This window comes from Tubulanus polymorphus, chromosome 6, assembly GCF_964204645.1.
Source record: "Tubulanus polymorphus chromosome 6, tnTubPoly1.2, whole genome shotgun sequence".
Classification (NCBI taxonomy): domain Eukaryota; kingdom Metazoa; phylum Nemertea; class Palaeonemertea; order Tubulaniformes; family Tubulanidae; genus Tubulanus; species Tubulanus polymorphus.
The window spans coordinates 21,688,701-21,710,598 of NC_134030.1; the positions used below are offsets into that span (position 1 = coordinate 21,688,701).

At 35.0% G+C, this 21,898-nt stretch overlaps 1 protein-coding gene across 1 annotated transcript in view; it reads left to right on the forward strand.

The window, feature by feature from the left end:
- The window catches only part of LOC141906732 (uncharacterized), a 30,069-nt gene extending 9,067 nt beyond the window's left edge, over positions 1-21,002 (forward strand). The window contains exons 9-54 of the mRNA XM_074796038.1: positions 417-512; positions 594-671; positions 750-785; positions 1,160-1,234; positions 1,316-1,357; positions 3,181-3,255; positions 3,783-3,830; positions 4,156-4,185; positions 4,266-4,316; positions 4,403-4,465; positions 5,335-5,418; positions 5,714-5,761; positions 5,849-5,887; positions 6,119-6,136; positions 6,216-6,263; positions 6,356-6,409; positions 6,563-6,610; positions 6,864-6,932; positions 7,373-7,402; positions 7,631-7,669; positions 7,823-7,978; positions 8,072-8,107; positions 8,182-8,199; positions 8,316-8,363; positions 8,447-8,524; positions 8,637-8,684; positions 9,064-9,147; positions 9,729-9,773; positions 10,177-10,227; positions 10,447-10,482; positions 12,140-12,157; positions 12,356-12,403; positions 12,611-12,700; positions 12,774-12,851; positions 12,941-12,988; positions 13,177-13,230; positions 13,595-13,630; positions 13,718-13,771; positions 13,856-13,897; positions 14,111-14,152; positions 14,397-14,423; positions 14,500-14,529; positions 14,643-14,678; positions 14,767-14,820; positions 15,365-15,403; positions 17,628-21,002. Of these exons, the coding sequence (XP_074652139.1) occupies positions 417-512; positions 594-671; positions 750-785; positions 1,160-1,234; positions 1,316-1,357; positions 3,181-3,255; positions 3,783-3,830; positions 4,156-4,185; positions 4,266-4,316; positions 4,403-4,465; positions 5,335-5,418; positions 5,714-5,761; positions 5,849-5,887; positions 6,119-6,136; positions 6,216-6,263; positions 6,356-6,409; positions 6,563-6,610; positions 6,864-6,932; positions 7,373-7,402; positions 7,631-7,669; positions 7,823-7,978; positions 8,072-8,107; positions 8,182-8,199; positions 8,316-8,363; positions 8,447-8,524; positions 8,637-8,684; positions 9,064-9,147; positions 9,729-9,773; positions 10,177-10,227; positions 10,447-10,482; positions 12,140-12,157; positions 12,356-12,403; positions 12,611-12,700; positions 12,774-12,851; positions 12,941-12,988; positions 13,177-13,230; positions 13,595-13,630; positions 13,718-13,771; positions 13,856-13,897; positions 14,111-14,152; positions 14,397-14,423; positions 14,500-14,529; positions 14,643-14,678; positions 14,767-14,820; positions 15,365-15,403; positions 17,628-17,968 (2,708 nt within the window). The 3' untranslated portion in view covers positions 17,969-21,002. The remainder of the gene's footprint in view (positions 1-416; positions 513-593; positions 672-749; positions 786-1,159; positions 1,235-1,315; positions 1,358-3,180; positions 3,256-3,782; positions 3,831-4,155; positions 4,186-4,265; positions 4,317-4,402; positions 4,466-5,334; positions 5,419-5,713; positions 5,762-5,848; positions 5,888-6,118; positions 6,137-6,215; positions 6,264-6,355; positions 6,410-6,562; positions 6,611-6,863; positions 6,933-7,372; positions 7,403-7,630; positions 7,670-7,822; positions 7,979-8,071; positions 8,108-8,181; positions 8,200-8,315; positions 8,364-8,446; positions 8,525-8,636; positions 8,685-9,063; positions 9,148-9,728; positions 9,774-10,176; positions 10,228-10,446; positions 10,483-12,139; positions 12,158-12,355; positions 12,404-12,610; positions 12,701-12,773; positions 12,852-12,940; positions 12,989-13,176; positions 13,231-13,594; positions 13,631-13,717; positions 13,772-13,855; positions 13,898-14,110; positions 14,153-14,396; positions 14,424-14,499; positions 14,530-14,642; positions 14,679-14,766; positions 14,821-15,364; positions 15,404-17,627) is intronic.
- The last annotated feature ends 896 nt before the right edge of the window (positions 21,003-21,898 follow it).

Consider the following 21,898-nt stretch of genomic DNA (forward strand, 5'->3'; position numbering starts at 1 on the left):
CTGTTAGATTGGTTATAGAAACCAAAATCAGCTTAGACTGATCTTAAGTGGTTAGATTGGTTATAGAACTAAAATGAGCTTAGACTGGTCTTAAGCTGTTAGATAGGCCACAGAACTAAAACTGTCTTAAACTGGTCTTGAATCTAAGCCATCACTGTGCAAATGGCCCTATTACAAAACATTTAGTTCATTGTCGATTGAAATGATTGTACACTGACAAGACTGTTCCCGACAGTGGCAGATAATTGAGAGTTCATGAGATCTGAAATTATAGCCTCACCTCTAGATATGCTTGATATTGCATACATGGGTTCAAGATCAATATAATTTTGTGTGCTCGCATTTGAACGGAAAAATGATAATTCAAAAAATAATTAGTCACTCCAAACATAAAAATACTGTATTTTGTTTTCCAGTGCTGTGTATCTATAGAAAACCTGCTGATAAACTGTTTAGATGTATTTGTCGCACCGAGGACTCGTCGGACGATGAACTATGTGTTTGTTGTTGCTGTAAGTGTCATAGAAAAATACCATCGTAGAATCGTAGAAAGGATTATCGCAAATTAGAATAATTTGTTTGTTTGTTTTAAGTGACTTGCAAATTACCTGCTGCCGATGAACCTGATAGTAAGGATGCCTCCTCAGATGAACTGTGTCATTGTTGTTGCTGTGAGTTCTATATATAAACTGATAATGATTAATAGTCAGTAACTGTAGAATAAACTGTTGTATTATTTCTATTTGCAGTGGTGTTGAGAAGTGAGCCGTGTACATGTAATTGCTGTAAGTTGTATTAACATTGAAAACATTGATGATTGATCCTGCAAAATTAACTGTTATTGTCATTGGACATTCATACAATTGAATTCAAAGTCTAAGAGTGTTTGAGAGTCTTCGTTCACAGTTGGTATTGATGTTAATAATCTTCAGACCGAGTTCATCGTAGATGATTAAAATCAGTTTTGTTTAAACACGAGAAAGTTTCACAGTATCATCAGTTCAATTGTGGCCTCAAAATGAATCATAGCATTAGCTACGTTTATGGATAGCATTAATATTATCCTATTTCTCTGGTGGATCAGTTGGTTAGGTTTTGTTGTGTGTCAGGTGATTGTGCTTCATGTAAATAAACAGTATTTCTGTTTTCTAATTAACAGTACCGTGTTTGTGTCCGAAATCTAAAGATGTGATTGAATTGTTGCGTTGGACAAGTGAAACCTGGTATGAAAAAGGTAAGATTCTCTCACATGATTTACTGCGCATATTCTCAGATATCGGTTTGATAATGTTTAGGTGTTGTTTTCTCTTTGTAGATCATGAGAATTGGGTGAAAACACGTGACCAACTGCAGCCGGGTATTTATAGAATTATTAACCCTTTATTTCTATAACATGTAGAATATCTCGCATGAATACAGTTCATAGTTTTAGAAATCATCCACTAATCATCTGAATGATATACATGTACAACAGATATTGCTTCATTTGTATCACACAATCACAGTTGTAATTTATAACCTCGAGTTAATGCTTTTGCTAATCACTTCAGTAGTTCAAAGATTGTCATGATTGCAATCAAGATGGCTGACTGGTGGCTATTTTTGTTTGGCAAAATAAGCTATTTTTTCTAATTTTTGAAGATTTTTTTATCAATTTTTGTAAGGTTTATTTGCGGCCTAAAAATTGGCATAATTGTCCAGATGGCTGACTGGTGGTCATTTTTGTTCGCTGAAAATGAGTTTTTGCACATTTCAAAGGTTTCTTGAGAAATATCAAAGATGTTTTGATATTTTGTATGAACACTGTATCTAGCTGTTCACGTGTCTTGAGGGTTGATGTATGCGTGTATCAGCTCCATGGTAGCCATTTTTCTTCCCAAAAATAAATACTATTTGCACATTTATTAAGTTATCTATAGAGAAACTTTAAAGATGCTTTCATAAATTTTTCCCGATGTTTGGTTTATACATGTATCTACCCTAGACATATCAGCAGTTCTGAAATTTGAATCATCGGAATCAAGATGGCCGACTGGCGGCTATTGTTTGGTAACATCAGCACTTTTTGCACAATTTACTGACTCATATGTGGAACCAGCATGTTATGTTTTATTGTTTGTTTTTGGTAGATGTTTAATGCAATTAACTCACAATTAACTCACAATTTCTATCTGTGAAGCACATTTGTAATAATGGCCTCCTAGATTAACTCACTGGATACAATGGAAACTCGTTTACGCAATGAAATAAACCAAATAATTTGGACCAAGAAACTTTTAAATTTTTCCATGCATTTCAGGTGTCATCTCTTAGGGCTACAGTTATTTTGGCTCACGTGGCAACCTATCAATATATTATCATATATTATACATTATGTAATTGTTCTTTATTGATGAAATTAACATTACATTACTTAAACATTTATTCAAACCGTAAAAGATGACTGCCTCCGAAATCTCCCTATGACATCATCAAATTGCTTCTAGTGTTCGGTTCTATAGACCACTGCCAGATGGGAGAAAATGATCCAATCAATTTGATGATGTCATAGGGGGATTTAGGAAGAAGCTGAGTTGTAAAACGAGGTTCCGCTGTACACAGAAGGCTTTATATACAAGATGGTCGTTTCTCAATATTTTTCTATCGTGGAAATCTTCTTCTGACCAGAAACTGGTCAATTACGTCATCACTTGGCGATCAATGATTCCACTTGTGGCAAGTGAGGATCCACCAGGTGTCGCTAGTGTGCAGTAAGACCAATAAAGGATTCTGCTCACAGCAAGTGAGGATCCACCAGGTGTCGCTAGTGTGGAGTAGGACATCAACTACTGCTGCAAGAGAGGATTCCACTTGTGGCAAGTGAGGATCCACCAGGTGTCGCTAGTGTGGAGTAGGACATCAACTACTGCTACAATAGAAGATTCCACGTGAAAATGAACTATATGTGAGAAACACCCTTAATTAAAGAACGCTTTTAAATGTCGCTTTTTCATTTATATTCGTAGCTGGAGACTTTGAGGTCATTGAAACATTCAGTGCAGGTATAATCATTGTAATATCATTTGACTTGAAAAAAATATGAATTCAAAATGTTCGTTTGTAAAACAACTGTTTGTTTGTGACGTCAGTGATTTCATTTGAAACTTAATTTACTATGAATTATCTATTTCTCTTTTATAGAAATTGTAAGAATTATTGTTGATGTTTACGGAACTGAGAATGATTGGGTGATAACAAGAGATAAGGATAAACAAGGTAAGAGGAGTGAGAGGTAAGAGTAGTGAGTGGTAAGTGTAGTGAGTGAAAAGAGTAGTGAGAGGTAAGAGGAGTGAGTGGTAAGAGTAGTGAGAGGTAAGAGGGGTGAGTGGTAAGAGTAGTGAGAGGTAAGAGGATTGAGAGGTAAGAGGAGTGAGAGGTAAGAGGAGTGAGAGGTAAGAGTAGTGAGTGGTAAGTGTAGTGAGTGGTAAGAGTAGTGAGAGGTAAGAGTAGTGAGAGGTAAGAGGAGTGAGAGGTAAGAGGAGTGAGAGGTAAGAGTAGTGAGTGGTAAGAGAAGTGTGTGATAGGTGGAGAGTGTTGTGTCAGTAATCGTTGAGGTGATGTGGGTCTCTGATGCCAGGGAGGAACAGAACTGGAACAGCTTTCGTTGGTTGGTTCCAATCATGGATACTGTCTGTCTCTAAATATGACACTTCTGCCTCCTATCTTCATCCAACAGTAATTCAAACTGTTTGATGCACAGTTTATTTGAATATTGAACAAATACTTTCTATATTTCATTTCAGCAATAGCTATCAGAGAATTCCTGTTTGGACAGTTATCACATGATCAAAGTAAGTTATTGTTTACCTATAGTTTGTTTTAACTTCATATACATGATTACATGCACATGTGTGTTTGTTATGTGAACATGTACATGTGAGTTATCCATACATGTACATGTCAGTTATGGGAACATGTACATGTTACGTTTAAATGGACTTCTGAGTACTTCTGCATACATGTACATACATGTTAGTAATACATACATGTATGTACATGTATGTGCACAAGTAGATGTGAGTGATGTTAACATGCACACGTGAATTCCTGTAACATGTTGAGTTCACTTGTGCAAATGAGTTCAGATTACATGGAGTTTGATCAATATATTTTCAGGTATGTTAGATTTGGTGAAAGAAATCCTAAGTAAGTTTACGAAACGACTCAATATTTCCTCTTCAACTCGAATCTTGGATTCAAATGTGTTTATAATTATCTATTGACAGGAAAATACGCGAGAATAAACAATTTAAAAACGAAACTATCAAATGAGATCGGTAAGAGTTGATTGAATACAGTAATTGATGTAATGAGTTTATTGATTATTATTCTACTGTCAACTCATTTTGTAAATGTATTACAGATACATTACTGAACAAGAAGAGGTCAATAGATGGCGCTGATGCAGTTTACAATAGAGATGAAGGTACCGCACTATTATTCACTGATATTCACTGTTCACAGCTAGAGAGTTTGTAATCTGTAAACCTGATAGAAGCGGCCGGTAGAGAGTTTTTAATCTGTAAACCTGATAGAAGCGGCCGGTAGAGAGTTTGTAATCTGTAAACCTGATAGAAGCGGCCGGTAGAGAGTTTGTAATCTGTAAACCTGATAGAAGCGGCCGGTAGAGAGTTTGTAATCTATAAACCTGATAGAAGCGGCCGGTAGAGAGTTTATAATCTGTAAACCTGATAGAAGCGGCCGGTAGAGAGTTTGTAATCTGTAAACCTGTTAGAAGCGACCGGTAGAGAGTTTATAATCTGTAAACCTGATAGAAGCGACCGGTAGAGAGTTTGTAATCTGTAAACCTGATAGAAGCGGCCGGTAGAGAGTTTGTACTCTGTAAACCTGATAGAAGCGGCCCCGGAAGAGAGTTTGTAATCTGTAAACCCGATAGAAGCGGCCGGTAGAGAGTTTGTAATCTGTAAACCTGATAGAAGCGGCCGGTAGAGAGTTTATAATCTGTAAACCTGATAGAAGCGGCCGGTAGAGAGTTTATAATCTGTATACCTGATAGAAGCGGCCAGTAGAGAGTTTGTAATCTATAAACCTGATAGAAGCGGCCGGTAGAGAGTTTGTAATCTGTAAACCTGATAGAAGCGGCCGGTAGAGAGTTTGTAATCTGTAAACCTGATAGAAGCGGCCGGTAGAGAGTTTGTAATCTGTAAACCTGATAGAAGCGGCCGGTAGAGAGTTTGTAATCTGTAAACCGGGTCAGGGTCAAACTTAAGTTATAGCAAAATAATGAGACATATATTGATTTCTTCAAGTGGTTAATGTTTTAACATGTTTCAGGTGAAATTCATGTTAGTTTTATTACGCAATTGAATGAAGAGAAAAGACCCCTGACAGACAAAGAGAAACAGTTCAACAGAGATGGTGAGTAAAACTATGAATTCTATCTCCAGTTGAGTTCCAGTTTGATGTTTGCGCACAGCGAATTGCCAACAAGTTTTAAAAGTGCTTTATTCTGACACAAAGTATCAATTTTCACTGAAAATGCATTTTGAAATATGTCTTCCAATGATTCGCAAAATTAAGCGAGTGGTTAAAGAGCTACTACTTTATGTGAATCACTGAGCTTATACTGGAAGCTAAAAACATTTTATATATTGTAGTTTTTGTCAGTTTCAAATCCTCAGTAAACGGTTTTAATGTATTTGCATATTTTCAGTTGCTTCAGCAGTTGAAGCTATTGTTGATTTGTTTGCTAAAATGTCCGGTAGGTTCCATAAATCATTTCAGTAAAAATACTGTGGAGTTTGTTGTGGAATCATTGAATAATTGATTGTGTTTATTTTTACTGTAGATGCTGAATTATGTGAACGAGGAATATTCAACATAAAACGTAGGTTTTAATTCTCATTTTATCCTCAAATGTTTATAAATACATGTGCTCTATAATCTACTTTACATGTACATGTGAGTTCTCTGTACATGTACATGTCAGTTCTCAATACACATACATGTTAGTTCTCTGTACATACGTATACAACTGAGTTACGTGTACATGCGACTTTTCTTACTTGTGAGTTCTGAGCGAAATATTTTCTTCAAATACTTTTTCGTTATATTTCAGCTACTGTTGAAATTGCTGGTAAGTTGTAATATTCACTATGATGTTTAAACTGGAGTCTGTTCATTTATAACTGAAATATCACTGTATCTTTTTATAGAAATGTTTGTGAAAGATACACTTAATAAAGAAGTTAAACAACAGAATGGTGAGTGTTCAGTTAATCTAGGAATCTATCAAGGGAGGAGGGCTTACGACTATAAACTGATTACAAATTAAAAATATTTTGTCTAATTACAGGAAAACTAGTCACACAAATAGAAAACCAGAAAGTAACTGATGAAACAAAGATAGGTTTGTTATACGATAAACTAATTATCATAATTTATCCATAATTTATTGAAATATTGTCAGTGAATCTTGTTTATTAAACTATCTCCCGGTACTGAAAACATGTAGTTAGAAATTAACCCCGCGATAGTTATACCTTTATGGTTGGTATTACAGAAATGGGAGTGGCTGACCGGGACCGTTCTGTGAGCAAAGATATCTGTGGTAAGACTGAAAATGTTGTTCTTTCCTTATTTTTCACGCTTATTACAAATCATTTCCTTAATGAAAAATCCGAAGTACAATAAAACCAGCTAGACCCGGTGATGTAGAACAATTGGTAACTTTGTCGAAATTCATCCGCTTTGTGGGAAATTTAAGGTTTTATAAAACCCGATAACCCAGATGTATATGGATGAAATTCTAGTTTGAACTGATCTGATCAATATTCATGTTATTTTATTCTATTCATTTGTAGAATCAGTTTTATTGGCGTCAAGTTTGCAGAAATTAGAAGAGAACAAACATTCTACAGAACTAGATAAAAGTAAGTTTAAACTTTCTTTGTCCCTAGAACTAAATTTACCGAGTATTTGATGACCATGAATTGAAGATGAAATTTATCGATGTCATCGGATTATCAGAAGCATCTGTTATGATTCAGAGCCAAGTTTTAAGTGGTGTTAAACTAAGAATGTTGCTAGGTGACAGTTTGTATCGATATGAATAATCTTCAGACTGAGTTCATCGTAGATGATTAAAATCAGTTGTGTTTAAACGCAAAGAAGTTACCCAGTATCGTCAGTACAAAATCAATCAGTTTTAAGAAACCGTGTTTGGATTGTCATGCATACATCACATTGGGTAGCTCTGAGAATATCCAAATCATATCATTAGAGGCTAGCTGAGGGTGATTTCTGTCCAAATGTTCCATTTTGGGAAATTATTTTTTCATTTATTTATTTCATTGTTCAACTATATTTTCAGGTATTTTTGAAATAAGCCGAGATGTTTTAGGTAAGAACTAAATATTACTAACAAACTATAAATACCGAGGTCTAGGGTCGAGAGCAGACGCTTTAAAAGAAATTTCTAGCGGACAAACTCTCAATTTTCTGATAAAAAACTTGTTGGATTGAATTTTAATCAGATATTTGAAAAGAAGTTTAGATTAGAAGTATTGATTTTAGCAGTAGTTGATGCTGTGTTTGATCAAACCTAATCATGAATTATTCTTTTTTTCAGAAATGAAATTGAAAATCGCAGTTTTCAAATCTATCAAAGGTAAGAGGTCTCTGTATGGAATATACATCAGAGTCAGCAGGGTTTGTTCTATCATTTTCCAAGATTCAACCTGAGCTCAATTTGTTTTCTGAGAACTCAATTTCAGTTCTGATGTCATTTTCCTGGTAATTTATCTTCACGAATCACTTCTAGAATTGTACGCCGGACGAGCTGAAAGATTTCAGAAAGAACTCAAAGAGAAACTGAAACAAGAGGAAAATGAAGAGAGAAAAAATGAGGAGGAATTGAACAGAATAATTCACAGTTCAGTTTGTCAGGCGTTTAAATATATCACTGATATGAATGAAAGTAAATATCGATTTTATATATCAAATTATAAATGTCACATATTATGTGTGAATGAATGCACATGTAACATGTTGGTTCTTTGATACATTTCAGAAACTCTGATGGATAATAAAGTTGTAGGATATGGAGGTTTGTAAATAGTTCAATCACAAACCAGTTTTTATCATGAATAATCAGTTTGATTTTCTCTATTTATATTTCAGTGAGTCCAGAAGAGATAAGTGAGTTCTGATTGATATTTATAAGTATTCTCAGTAGACTGCGCGCTTGCCGCTGATTTCATGTTGTAATTCGTCATAGTTACCTGTTTATAAGTTGTTTGTTTCTATATTGATAGATTCTAAACTACATGAATTAGCCGATAAAGAGTTTAAAGATAAGAAAGGTACTGTACACATTACAAAGTGTGAAATTCAACATGTTTTATTTTTAAATCTTATTGATGTTTAATATCAATGTTTATTACAGTCGGTAGATTTAATCAAATAAAGACACCTGAAGAAATAGTGACTCTAACACTGAATATACCGGCACAACTCCGCACTGGTAAGTGACTATACACTGAAACTGTGCAGAATGTAAATATTTCACTGAGTTGAGAATCAGGCAACTCAGTTTGTCACAAACTTCCGAATGTGTATTTATACAATTTTTACAGTGTTGGATTCAGCTGAAAGATATCGCGTTATTCTGTGGGATAAAGCAGGTATTGTATATAGTATAGGAATTGCTAGTGTTTTATGAGTATATTTTATACCTGGTCTTTTTAACAATACCTGTAATTGGAAATCTATCCCTGAAATCCGGAAACAGTCCCCCTCAACAGATGATGAAATCTTCCTTTACTGCAAGGAAGAATCTTTGAAATCGCTTGGAATACCAGTCCCTGCAAAACAGTCCTCTAGCCCCTGATTTTGAGGAATGCGCCATGAAAGTAACGATCTATCAGTGGATTATGAGGTTTATCTATCTTCAGAAAAAAACTTAATATCTGAAAGCAACAGTTTAAAAAGTTCCTAGTTTATAATGAAACCAAGCTCAATGAATGTTGTGTCTATGTTTGCTGTTTTATATATGAATTTCAGTGGAATATTTCAAGGACGAATTCATTATTGCAATACAATCTGATGAATCATTGAAAACTGCTACTCAAACTGCTTTAGATAACAGTAAGTTACATCTACAGTAAACTACATTTACATCTACAGCAAACTACATTTACATCTACAGTAAACTACATTTACATCTACAGTAAACTACATTTACATCTACAGTAAACTACATTTACATCTACAATAAACTACATTTACATCTACAGTAAACTACATTTACATCTACAGTGAACTTTATTTACATCTACAGCAAACTAAATTTACATCTACAGCAAACTAAATTTACATCTACAGTAAACTACATTTACATCTACAGTAAACCTAAATTTTACATCTACTGTATTACATCTACAGTAAACTACAATTACATCTACAGTAAACTACATTTACATCTACAGTAAACTACATTTACATAAACAGTAAACTACATTTACATCTACAGTAAACTACATTTACATCTGGTTTATTCCCATCTCGGGGAAAGGGCGAAATCGGAAGGGGCAAAATGGATAGACACCCTTACATCTACAGTAAATTTGTTATACATCTACAGTAAAATGCAATTACATCTACAGTAAACAATAAGTTTCAATTATCCTGTTAAGATTTTCATTGAAACTTGTTTTTGTTTTTTTCAGATTCAAGAAACTTGAATGATTTATTGAAAAAAGAATTTTTGATAGGTAAAATTGTCTGTCTATTGAAATAATTGTTTTTTTTTACGAATAAATAATGAATCAATATCACTGCTATAAATTCATATAAGGCCAAAAAATGATCTTGTTTTTCCTAAATGCCGGGTTATTTTTTAAATTCCAATATAATCTGTAAGCTGTTCATTTCTAAATCTGTTCATTTCTGGGTCTGTTATTAGCTTGATCATGTGTCTAAAAAAAGTTTTGAACAGCGGCTAAAGGGCTACCAAGCCCAATGAAATGCTTGTAATAATACTACTACATGGGAGATAGGCGGCCGGCAGGGTCAACTTTTAAGCCCAGCAGAAATGAGAAACAAGGTATCAATTTTTTAGCCTTAACAGCTGATTTTACTGTGTAAAACAATTAAATGATTTTCTTCTATTTTTAGTTAATAGAATTTATCGTGATGTCAAATTCAAAATACAATCAATTCCTACAGGTTTGTAGTTTTAGTAATTCACTATCAATTCTTGCATCTAAAATGTTTAATACATTTTCACATGTTGAAGTTTTGTCATATATCACATCATGTCATTTCATATGACAACATCATCTGATATATATATGCTTTTAAAACATTTCAAAAATCATTTGTTTATTCATTCTTCATGACTGATTCGATGCTGAATTCATATTCAATGTCTATTTGTGATTTCAGAGGAATTAAAGGAACGAGGAATCGTAGCTTATAGAAGTGAGTTAAATTCAAATATTTGTTCATCAATTACACATTTTCAAGCTTCCCAATACCCCTAAACTACCTCTAAACTCCTATTAATAGACTCCTAACACTAACTTCCTAACACTAAACTCTTAACACTAAACCTCTAACACTAGACTCCTAACACTAGACTCCTGACACTAAACTCCTAACACTAGACTCCTGACACTAGACTCCTAACACTAGACTCCTGACACTAGACTCCTAACACTAGACTCTTGACGCTAGACTCCTAACACTAAACTCCTAACGCTAGACTCCTAACGCTAGACTCCTGACGCTAGACTCCTGACGCTAGACTCCTGACGCTAGACTCCTGACGCTAGACTCCTGACGCTAGACTCCTGACGCTAGACTCCTGACGCTAGACTCCTGACGCTAGACTCCTAACGCTAGACTCCTAACGCTAAACTCCTAACGCTAGACTCCTAACGCTAGACTCCTGACGCTAGACTCCTAACGCTAAACTCCTAACGCTAGACTACTTACGCTAGACTCCTGACGCTAGACTCCTAACGCTAAACTCCTAACGCTAGACTACTTACGCTAGACTCCTGACGCTAGACTCCTGACGCTAGACTCCTGACGCTAGACTCCTGACGCTAGACTCCTGACGCTAGACTCCTGACGCTAGACTCCTGACGCTAGACTCCTGACGCTAGACTCCTGACGCTAGACTCCTAACGCTAGACTCCTAACGCTAGACTCCTAACGCTAAACTCCTAACGCTAGACTACTTACGCTAGACCCCTGACGCTAGACCCCTGACGCTAGACCCCTGACGCTAGACCCCTGACGCTAGACCCCTGACGCTAGACCCGTGACGCTAGACCCCTAGCAATAGACCCCTAGCAATAGACTCCTGACACTGGACTCCTGACACTGGACTCCTGACACTGGACTCCTGACACTGGACTCCTGACACTGGACTCCTGACACTGGACTCCTGACACTGGACTCCTGACACTGGACTCCTGACACTAGACTCCTGACACTAAACTCCTAACACTAGACTCCTATAACTAGACTCCTAGCAATAGACTCCTAAGACTAGACTCCTAACACTAAACTCCTAACACTAGAATCCTAACACTAGACTCCTAACACTAGACCCCTAACACTAGACTCCTAACACTATACTCTTAACACTAGACTCCTAACACTAAACTCCTAACACTAGAATCCTAACACTAGACTCCTAACACTATACTCTTAACACTAGACTCCTAACACTATACTCTTAACACTAGACTCCTAACACTAGACTCCTAACACTAAACTCCTAACCCTTAAACTCCTAACCCTTAAACTCCTAACACTAGACTCCTAACACTAAACTCCTAACCCCTCAACTCCTCAGCTGAGTCTCAATGAAATGAGCAAATATTACAATCTTAAGAATAAGTTATATAGATATAATGCATTGAATAATGATACAATAAATCGAATACTGTAATTATATTAGATTAATGTATTCTACAAATAAATAAGAATTTTCCAGATTTAGATTTTAATCAGAAGTAAGAATTATATGGTTAAAGTGAACTGTATAAGTTTACCAGTTCAGATCTACCGGTACTCAATGTTTATATATCCGGTATTTGAATTATTGTTGTTTTTTGTTTTTCAGTAAAAGACGAAACAGCGCGTAAGTACTGATAACAACTGATTCGTTAAACTCTACATAAATAAATAACACAATATGATATATCCTATATTGAATAGAAGCGGTTCTTATATAGCTCTGAATTCTGTGAAGCTGTTCATGAAATACTTCCTTTAGGATTGGAAAGAATAACATGTTTCTCTCTCCCTGCAGTAATCTATTGTGTTTATTCTGTTTCAGTGAAACACATCAAACCAATTATTGCTGACAGAATCCAATATTTTGAAGGTGAATACATTGTATTGACTGTTAAGGGTATTAATTAACAAGTTAAACCAGTACAGAGTAAGGGTGAAGGTCGACTGTATTTTGTAGGAGGATATTTGGCGCTATTGCAGCATAAATAGTTTAAAACATCAGTCAATGTTGTAATAGTTTCTATTTTCTAAGTTGTTTTGCTCCTCATTAGGTACATTGTAACATGTATAATTACAGATTCGCTAGAGACTGTTTTAGAAGAGAAATGTAAAAAGGCTCTCAGTATGTGGTCATCAAAACACTGGAAATATGATATATCTACTGCGAGTAAGTTCACAGAGAAATCAATTTGTGATTTATAATATTGTATAAAAACTTGTCTATTGTTTATTACATATAGTGTCTGAACTCAGTGAATTTACCAGTAGAACTTTAAAGACAAACACAGGTTATTGGAAACAAGTCAAAGAATGTTTTGGTAAATAATGAATTCTTGTTCACTGAACGTTTTATTAAATGATCTGATTTTTAGGTTTTGAATAATAATTATTTGTTCTGTTTGAATAGGAGATGAAATTAACGGTGAAACAAATACAACTGAACTGACAGAAATAGGTGAATATAAAAAAATTCAGATAAACAGAAATATAGTATTGAATTCATTGAAGATGAAATTCATCAATGTAATCGAATCTTCACAGAGACCTGTTTTGATTCAAAGCAATATAAACTAATTTTAAACTAAGAGCGCTTGAAACCCTTTGGTCTCAGTTTGAATCAATGTGAAAATTTATTGTTTATAGTTACTGAATGTTTGGGTGAATGCAGTAAAACAATGCGTGATAAATGGAACACTGGTGAGTACCCCTCATGAGTACTTCTCATGAGTACCCCTCATGAGTACCTATCATCAGTACCTCTCTTGAGTACCTTATTCAAATGACCACCGAGCGTCTTGAGTACTGTTAAGTACAGGACTTGAATACAAATTGTAATTCGAGCAGGAAAGTTGATTGAGTACCATTTATTAACTGTCAGGATATGTAATTAGTGTGGTGAGTACAATGAGTACCAAATACAGACACTCAACTGAGTACCCGGCCCCGGTACCTGAATTGTGTAAAGACATTTAAATGATGTAATTCATTGATCAAGTTGAAACAAACTGCAAACTGAACCAGTTTATTTGTGAACTAATGTTTCATGATTTGATATTTTTAGACTATTTTAAAAACCGAAAGATGATTGTAGAGACAGGTAAATATTGCGTAGCTCTGATATTCAGCCCAGTACTGCCCCCTGGTGACTTTATGAGATGTAACTATTCTGTTATTTGTATTTTAGACGAGATTGTTGATGAGATAAAACGCGAATATTTTCAGACTCCCGAATTTAGAAGTAGGTTTCCAGTAAAATCAGAACCTGTTTCAACAACCAGAACTCAAATATTAATATCTGTATGTATTGTATTATTATTTATAGGATCAGTTGAGACTGCAGTGAATGAAGCTATCAAGAATTCAGGTAATTAAATATTCTTCATAAATATGAATTCTGTGTTTGAATATTTCCAATTAGTCGAATTTAGATTTTGAATTGACTTCAGAGAAGAGCTTGGCCAAAGGTGTATTTTCACGATGTAAACATGTATTTACTGCAGGTCAAATTCAGATTTTGAAATGACTTCAGATGTTTAGTGAATGTGTATTTTTTTCAATGTAAACTTATATTTTACAGAAAAATCACAAGCCGGCAAAAAACCGAACTATGAAGTTGCAGGTTTGTAACATTTCTGGTAACGAATTTGACCTGATGGATTTCACAGATTAGAAAACAAATTCCCTGGGAAAAAACAAATTCCATTTTAAATATGTCAACTATTTCGTTCCATGGTTTCCTGTCGTTACTAGGGTGGTAGTCACCCTTGTTGATGATTTACCCCTAAGGGTAACTTTGAATCGCGGTCTATGAAATCAGGAAGATTATGTAATATTCTGTTCAAAATTATATCTTATTATTTCAGAGAAATGGATAGCTGATGAAATGAAAGGTAAATTGACTGATGATAAATACTCAGTTTTATGATGAGTTTGTGTTGATGTTTACAGAATCATTTCTAATTTCAGGTTTCACGGTTAAACCATCTGAAATTTATGGTATGTGATATTGTTTTATATCTATATATGTTGTATGGGTGGCTCATCAGTCAGACAACTGGGCGAGAAATCGAGTAACAATTCACTAAAAATCCTGATGTTTTTTTTTTCAGAGCGTAATGAATTTGCTAAACTTGCACAACCAAAAGGTAATGAATAGATTATGTGTGTTAAAACTGATGTTATCGATTTTGATAATGTTTTATAATGTTAAACGTAATTTAATTTCTATTTCAGTAACGAGAAAATCAAGAGAGTTGATAAATGAGATACGTGCTATAACAGATAAAGGTAATCAATATTGACTTCTATAAACATTTTACTGACTCAATATTTCCATATTCATGGATTCATGTTTCCACATATATATATATATATATATATATATAACGTGTCTTATGGTCCCCAAACCGGGAAATCAGGAATTGCAAAATAATATTTCATCATGGCTCAAAATATTTGCGTTGTAAGTTGATAGATTTTCCTCTCATTCTGGAAGTATTTTGAAAATTTATTTTGCGCTTCAACTTTCTTCACCAATCTTTCTTGAAAATCACCTACATCAGCCAATCACCGGTAAAATGTTGACGTCACTGTAGTGTATGATGTAATCTGCTAAATCTGGAAAATGAAATCAACACCCATGAAATACTCGGGTTTATTGACTTCATGTAATTGTGAGAACTATCCATAAATTCTGTTTTGAGTTCGATCACAAACTTGTTTGGTCTTTACTTCTTTAGATTTGAAGTTTATCTGATGTTATATGTGAATGATACAACTGTTTATAGTTTGTATGCATCAGTTCATATATTGTTTTCATTTCATTTTTCAGGCGAATTAAAAAAGCTCGGTTTCCTGGTAGAGGAGTCGAGTAAGTAAATTATACAGTCATCACTTTCTGATTTAGACTAGGATCGAGAGATGAAATAGTTTGACATACAATAAATCGACAAAATTAAGATGAAATTAAGTTTCATTTTCTCTGGTTTGTGGGAGATCCGAAGTATATGATTAAACCGGTTTAATCCGGATCACTGGGGGAACCGGTGAAATTCATCTGGTTTATGAGAAATCACGATTTAAAATCGTATTCTGTGAGATACAAGTTGATCGTTTAATAAATAGTCATAAAACTGAACGAAATCTTTAAGAAACCAAGAAATCGGATTTAACTGATATTGATTCAATGAGTTTGATTTGTATTTAGTGTTCTAATTTCCACTGAACAGTTTAACACATCATCAACAACTATTTCATTTATTTAGGGAAACCAACAATATCCAATTCAAGACATTAGGCTAAAAAAAATTGATACCTTGTTTCTCCGCTCTGCTGAGCCTAAATGTTGACCCGGCCGGCCGCCTATCTACCCTATACATTACTTTTTTAAAAATCGTGATCAATTTTACCATAACAGACCCGGCCGCTATAGAAATGAACTGTTTATAAATTTTATCATATTTTACAAAAATGACCCGGCCGCTGCGGAGAAACAAGGTATCATTTTTGTTTAGCCTTATTCTTACGTTTCGTGTAGAATCCTTCCACACATCTTCAGAGTTTATTTGAAAAATATATTTATAATTTACTGATATTCATCAAGACTGGAAATAGTCTTAACGGTTTACAACAATGATCAACAGTGTTTGATAATGCAATTCAACTAAGAGTCTAGAATGTTTCCTTGAGCTAGTGTAGTTTATCCAACGTTTCGACTTGATCCTAAGTCATCTTCAGGAATACTGTATTCCTTGAGCTAGTGTAGTTTATTCAACGTTTTGACTATATCCTAATAGTCATCTTCAGGAATACTGTATTCCTTGAGCTAGTGTAGTTTATTCAACGTTTCGACTTTATCCTAATAGTCATCTTCAGGAATTCAGGAATACTGTATTCCTTGAGCTAGTGTAGTTTATTCAACGTTTCAACTATATCCTAATAGTCATCTTCAGGAATACTGTATTCCTTGAGCTAGTGTAGTTTATTCGACGTTTCGACTATATCCTAATAGTCATCTTCAGGAATACTGTATTCCTTGAGCTAGTGTAGTTTATTCAACGTTTCGACTATACCCCAATAGTCATCTTCAGGAATACTGTATTCCTTGAGCTAGTGTAGTTTATTCAACGTTTCGACTATACCCCAATAGTCATCTTCAGGAATACTGTATTCCTCGAGCTAGTGTAGTTTATCCAACGTTTCGACTTGATCCTAAGTCATCTTCAGGAATACTGTATTCCTTGAGCTAGTGTAGTTTATTCAACGTTTTGACTATATCCTAATAGTCATCTTCAGGAATACTGTATTCCTTGAGCTAGTGTAGTTTATTCAACGTTTCCACTATATCCTAATAGTCATCTTCAGGAATACTGTATTCCTCGAGCTAGTGTAGTTTATTCAACGTTTCGACTTTATCCTAATAGTCATCTTCAGGAATACTGTATTCCTTGAGCTAGTGTAGTTTATTCAACGTTTCAACTATATCCTAATAGTCATCTTCAGGAATACTGTATTCCTTGAGCTAGGGTAGTTTATTCAACGTTTCGACTATATCCTAATAGTCATCTTCAGGAATACTGTATTCCTTGAGCTAGTGTAGTTTATTCAACGTTTCGACTTTATCCTAATAGTCATCTTCAGGAATACTGTATTCCTTGAGCTAGTGTAGTTTATTCAACGTTTCAACTATATCCTAATAGTCATCTTCAGGAATACTGTATTCCTTGAGCTAGTGTAGTTTATTCAACGTTTCGACTATATCCTAATAGTCATCTTCAGGAATACTGTATTCCTTGAGCTAGTGTAGTTTATTCGACGTTTCGACTATACCCCAATAGTCATCTTCAGGAATACTTAAGTGTTTGTGAAATTCCAAGTATAAACATTATCTAGAACTAAGAGCCTTATCAATTAATAAGACGTGATAGAAACTAGGGGTAATAATTAATGATGTAAGAACAGTTACAAATTTGAAGCAGAACAAACTCAAAGGGTTCTAATATGATATAGTAGTGAATATAAGTTTATGAAGTCGAATGACTTTAGGATGTTTGCAGTTGTTCGGTGTTTGGTTTATATTGTGTATTTATTTATAGGGCTTAGTAGAAATCTAAGTAATGAAACTGCTGGTGAAGGTAGATCGGGTACTGGCCGACCAGTGAGTGGTGTGTCGAGCAGTGGCCGACCAGTGAGTGGTGATGGTGGATCACTTGGTGGTGATGGTGGATCACTTGGTGGTGATGGTGGACCAGTTGGTGGTGAAGGAACAGTGAACGATGAACCTGCTGGTGGTGTTAGTCCGACTAGTGACACTGTGTTCACTGGTGGTGGTGGGTCGCCTTATGGTGGTCAGGGTGATGGTAGTATACCTCCTAACTATGATCGTCGATCTAGTGGTGGTAGCGGGCAGGATCCTGGGGGTTTATCAAACTCTTAACCGTCGATCTAGTGGTGACCGGAGGAGTGGTTATGGTAGATCTACCTACCGCTGATATTGTGTTGTCAATGTTTAACCTCACCTGCTGTTTGACCTGTTTGCGTATTGCGTATTGTTTTAGAATTGATTGCTTTGCGTCACCCGGTAGAAAATACGCTTCAATCTTGCATGTTTCAATATTTCAAAAACCGGAACTATGTTATACAGAACTTAAACCTCATGTTAATTTCGACCTATTTATATCGAATCTCAGTTCATTTGAAGATTGATAATTTTTCAGGAATTCTTTTTTATTCACAATCTCATAAACTCGTTTTGTAGTTTCTAAATATCGCTATTCGTGTTTTTTCCTCTCGTGGCCAAATTCACCCAGAATGTCATAGCTTTTAAAAGAGAAAATGTCTGGGGCGCGCCCCCGGGCCCATGGCCTTCGACATCTGAAACAGTTCAACTGCAGAGACTCAATTGCCCCCCCCCCTCTTTGGGTCTAACTCACGACTGTGGAACTGGGTCTAATTCATGACTGTGGAACTGGGTCTAACTCACGACTGTGGAACTGGGTCCTGTATCACTGTTTGATGCTGCTTACAGGTATTAACTTTTTGCGCTTTTTCAAGTACGATTTTATACGAAAAGAAAAGAGAAAAAGAAAAATATGTTTAATCCCGTAAAAGAAAAAAAATGTAGTTTTCAATAAAATTATTGTTATTTATGTTATTTTATTTTTGTGCTATTGTACTCCTACATGTTCTAATTAGCAAATTATTTAATTATTCTCGAGTAGTTTGTGCTTTTCATGGAATGAAAAGATTGAATTTAATTCTAGTTTCATTTATTCAAGGATGATTTATCCAAGATCAATCAATAATATTGATTTACTTATCGTTTGTTCGTTCATTATATTATAATGTATCATATTAGAAAAAGATGGCTGCCGAAGCCGCATACCATTTCATTTGGTCGCATTTAAATCAGTTTTAGTACTATTAATATCTGTGTAAATGACCACCACGTTCGTCATGGTGGTCATTTATAAAGGCGGCCATCTTAGGCGAACGAGCTAGTCATTTCGATGTTTGAAACTAATTTGTATCAATTCCATTCATTTTTATGAATTAAAGGTAGATATATTTTGATTGTAGATACAATGTAGAATGTGCTACGTAGCTGTAGTTTTAGTTACAGTCGTGGAACTGATTAAGTGTAACTGGACAAACTTTTTTTTTGAAGTAATTTCTGTGAGAAAACAGTTTGAAGACTTCTATTTTCAATGAATTATTCTTTTTATATTTCATCATTTATTACTGGAATGTAGTATGTTTGTTTAGCGGTATTCTTTTGATTACCTATTTCGTGACATAATTTGATATTCAAGTTTAGAAAAAAAGTCGAGCGCGATTGAATATTCTATTTGTTATATAGATAATGCAATGTACATTTTTGGAGGAGTTAAATAGCGCGTTATGCATATATATATTGGTACCTTATTGGATATTTTATAACCGCAATCAATAACAAAGTTATACCCTGTAACATGTTATATGATTGTTTTGAATTTCAAGGTCGTTGGTTTTTGTATATGGTCACCAGGGGGCGTTGAATAGCCAAATAGCTTAGTATTTCCATATTTTATTGGTACCTAGGCATATTTTGTAGCCACAATCAATTGCAAAATTGTAGTTCGCGACATTTTCTACGATTGTGGTGAGTTTCCAGGTCGTGACTTCATTGATATGTTCACCAGGGGGCCCTGAATATTGAAATTTCCTTATCATTGACCTTTTCCCTGGACCCTTGGTTTGTTTTCACGCGCGAGAAAAAATCATTTTGGTTTACTTTGGTGCGTGTATGGATTTTGAAGTATACCTAGGGGATATGAACGTCATATTTTTATAAACTAAAACATCTCTCAAAAGTGAGCATTATCAGAATTTGGTTGGAAATATAAGGGATATAGACATCATAATTGTCTATACTGAAGATCGGAAAAACTGAATCTCTTAAAATGTATATATCGGTAATTACCATCTAAATACATGTATCTGTAACTAAGATCTAAATACATGTATCTGTAACTAAGATCTAAATACATGTATCTGCAACTAAGATCTAAATACATGTATCTGCAACTAAGATCTAAATACATGTATCTGCAACTAAGATCTAAATACATGTATCTGTAACTAAGATCTAAATACATGTATCTGTAACTAAGATCTAAATACATGTATCTGCAACTAAGATCTAAATACATGTATCTGTAACTAAGATCTAAATACATGTATCTGTAACTAAGATCTAAATACATGTATCTGTAACTAAGATCTAAATACATGTATCTGTAACTAAGATCTAAATACATGTATCTGTAACTAAGATCTAAATACATGTATCTGTAACTAAGATCTAAATACATGTATCTGTAACTAAGATCTAAATACATGTATCTGTAACTAAGATCTAAATACATGTATCTGTAACTAAGATCTGTAACTGTATTTCGATTAGAATACAGTTTATAACTGTATTTTAATGAGAATACAGTTTATAACTGTATTTTAATTAGAATACAGTTTATAACTGTATTTTGATTAGAATACAGTTTATAACTGTATTTTGATTAGAATATAGTGTAATTTTATTCTTAATTGAATACAATTTAACCTGAACAATGGTTTACCTGGATTACAATGTATTATACACTGTGCTGTTATTATTCATTTGATTGTATTTTATCGTTAGTAACTATTGAAAACGTTATATTTCATTTGAACCAGTTTTGCAAAACATGACACTTTTATGATGTATTGAAAATTGATGTTTGATGCGGTTTGTAAAACACGTTTATTTAGATCGTGATCGGTTCCTGGTAAAACCAGGCGATCGTAGGCTCCTGGTAAAACCAGGGAGATCGTGGACTCCTGGTAAAACCAGGGAGATCGTGGGCTTCTGGTAAAACTTTGTGCTGTGTTTTGTTTGTGTTAGAAATTGCTAATGATGTAACGAGCTTATTTTATTCGCTGAAATAAAAGGAATTCATCTATAGAAATAAAGTCATTATTTTCTTGTGTCAACTGTAGCCGAGGTAGAATCGACCCGGGTCGCGGTGAAGTTCAACGTTTGCTGATGATGGAGCACCAGTTACAGAAGAGGAAATCGAGTTTGGTACAGGGGGGCATCCTCCCTCTGCAGGGACTCGAACCTGATGGCATCGCTACACTCAGCCACGGCACGAACCCCTGCCATAGACAACCATGTGCGCAGTTACATGCGCACTATCCGAACCAAAACTGGCGGCACCAATCAGATTGCTCGTTGTATAATCGTTGAGGCAGATTTCAAGGAGGAACTATAAATGGGAAAACCAAAAATAAAACGGGATTTCTGATTGGCTAAAAATCACATCATCTGAACTGCGCATGTATCTGCGCACACGGTGGATTGTGGCAGGGTTTCGTGCCGTGGCAATCTCGATGCCATCAGGTTCGAATCCCTGCCGGGGAGGATGAGGGGGTACTCCCTCAGCGTGAAACGTCAGTAAAACGGGTGGCACACTTCTATCAATAAGGTCATGAGATCTGATTTTTGGTTTACCTATGCCGTCACTTATGAGCAAGTGCGCCGATTTATATGGGCGTAAACGGTTCAAGACATTAGCGCCTAGCCAGAACCGGGTTCCTAGGGAGATTTCTGCCGAAAACGATATTTTTGACGGCCGATTTTTCAGATCCTCGGTTTTATGGCATAAACATCCGATGACCTACATCTATGACGTTTTGGCGTAGATTCCTCATTAACGGGGTTCCCTATGCATCGCAACAACCAATCAGAGCTACGCGCACCTGCTACGGAGTCCCGTCGATACTCTATTTAGTAACTTGTATTCTAAATCTATATTGTATGAATAGAAATATCAATTTGAAAACATCT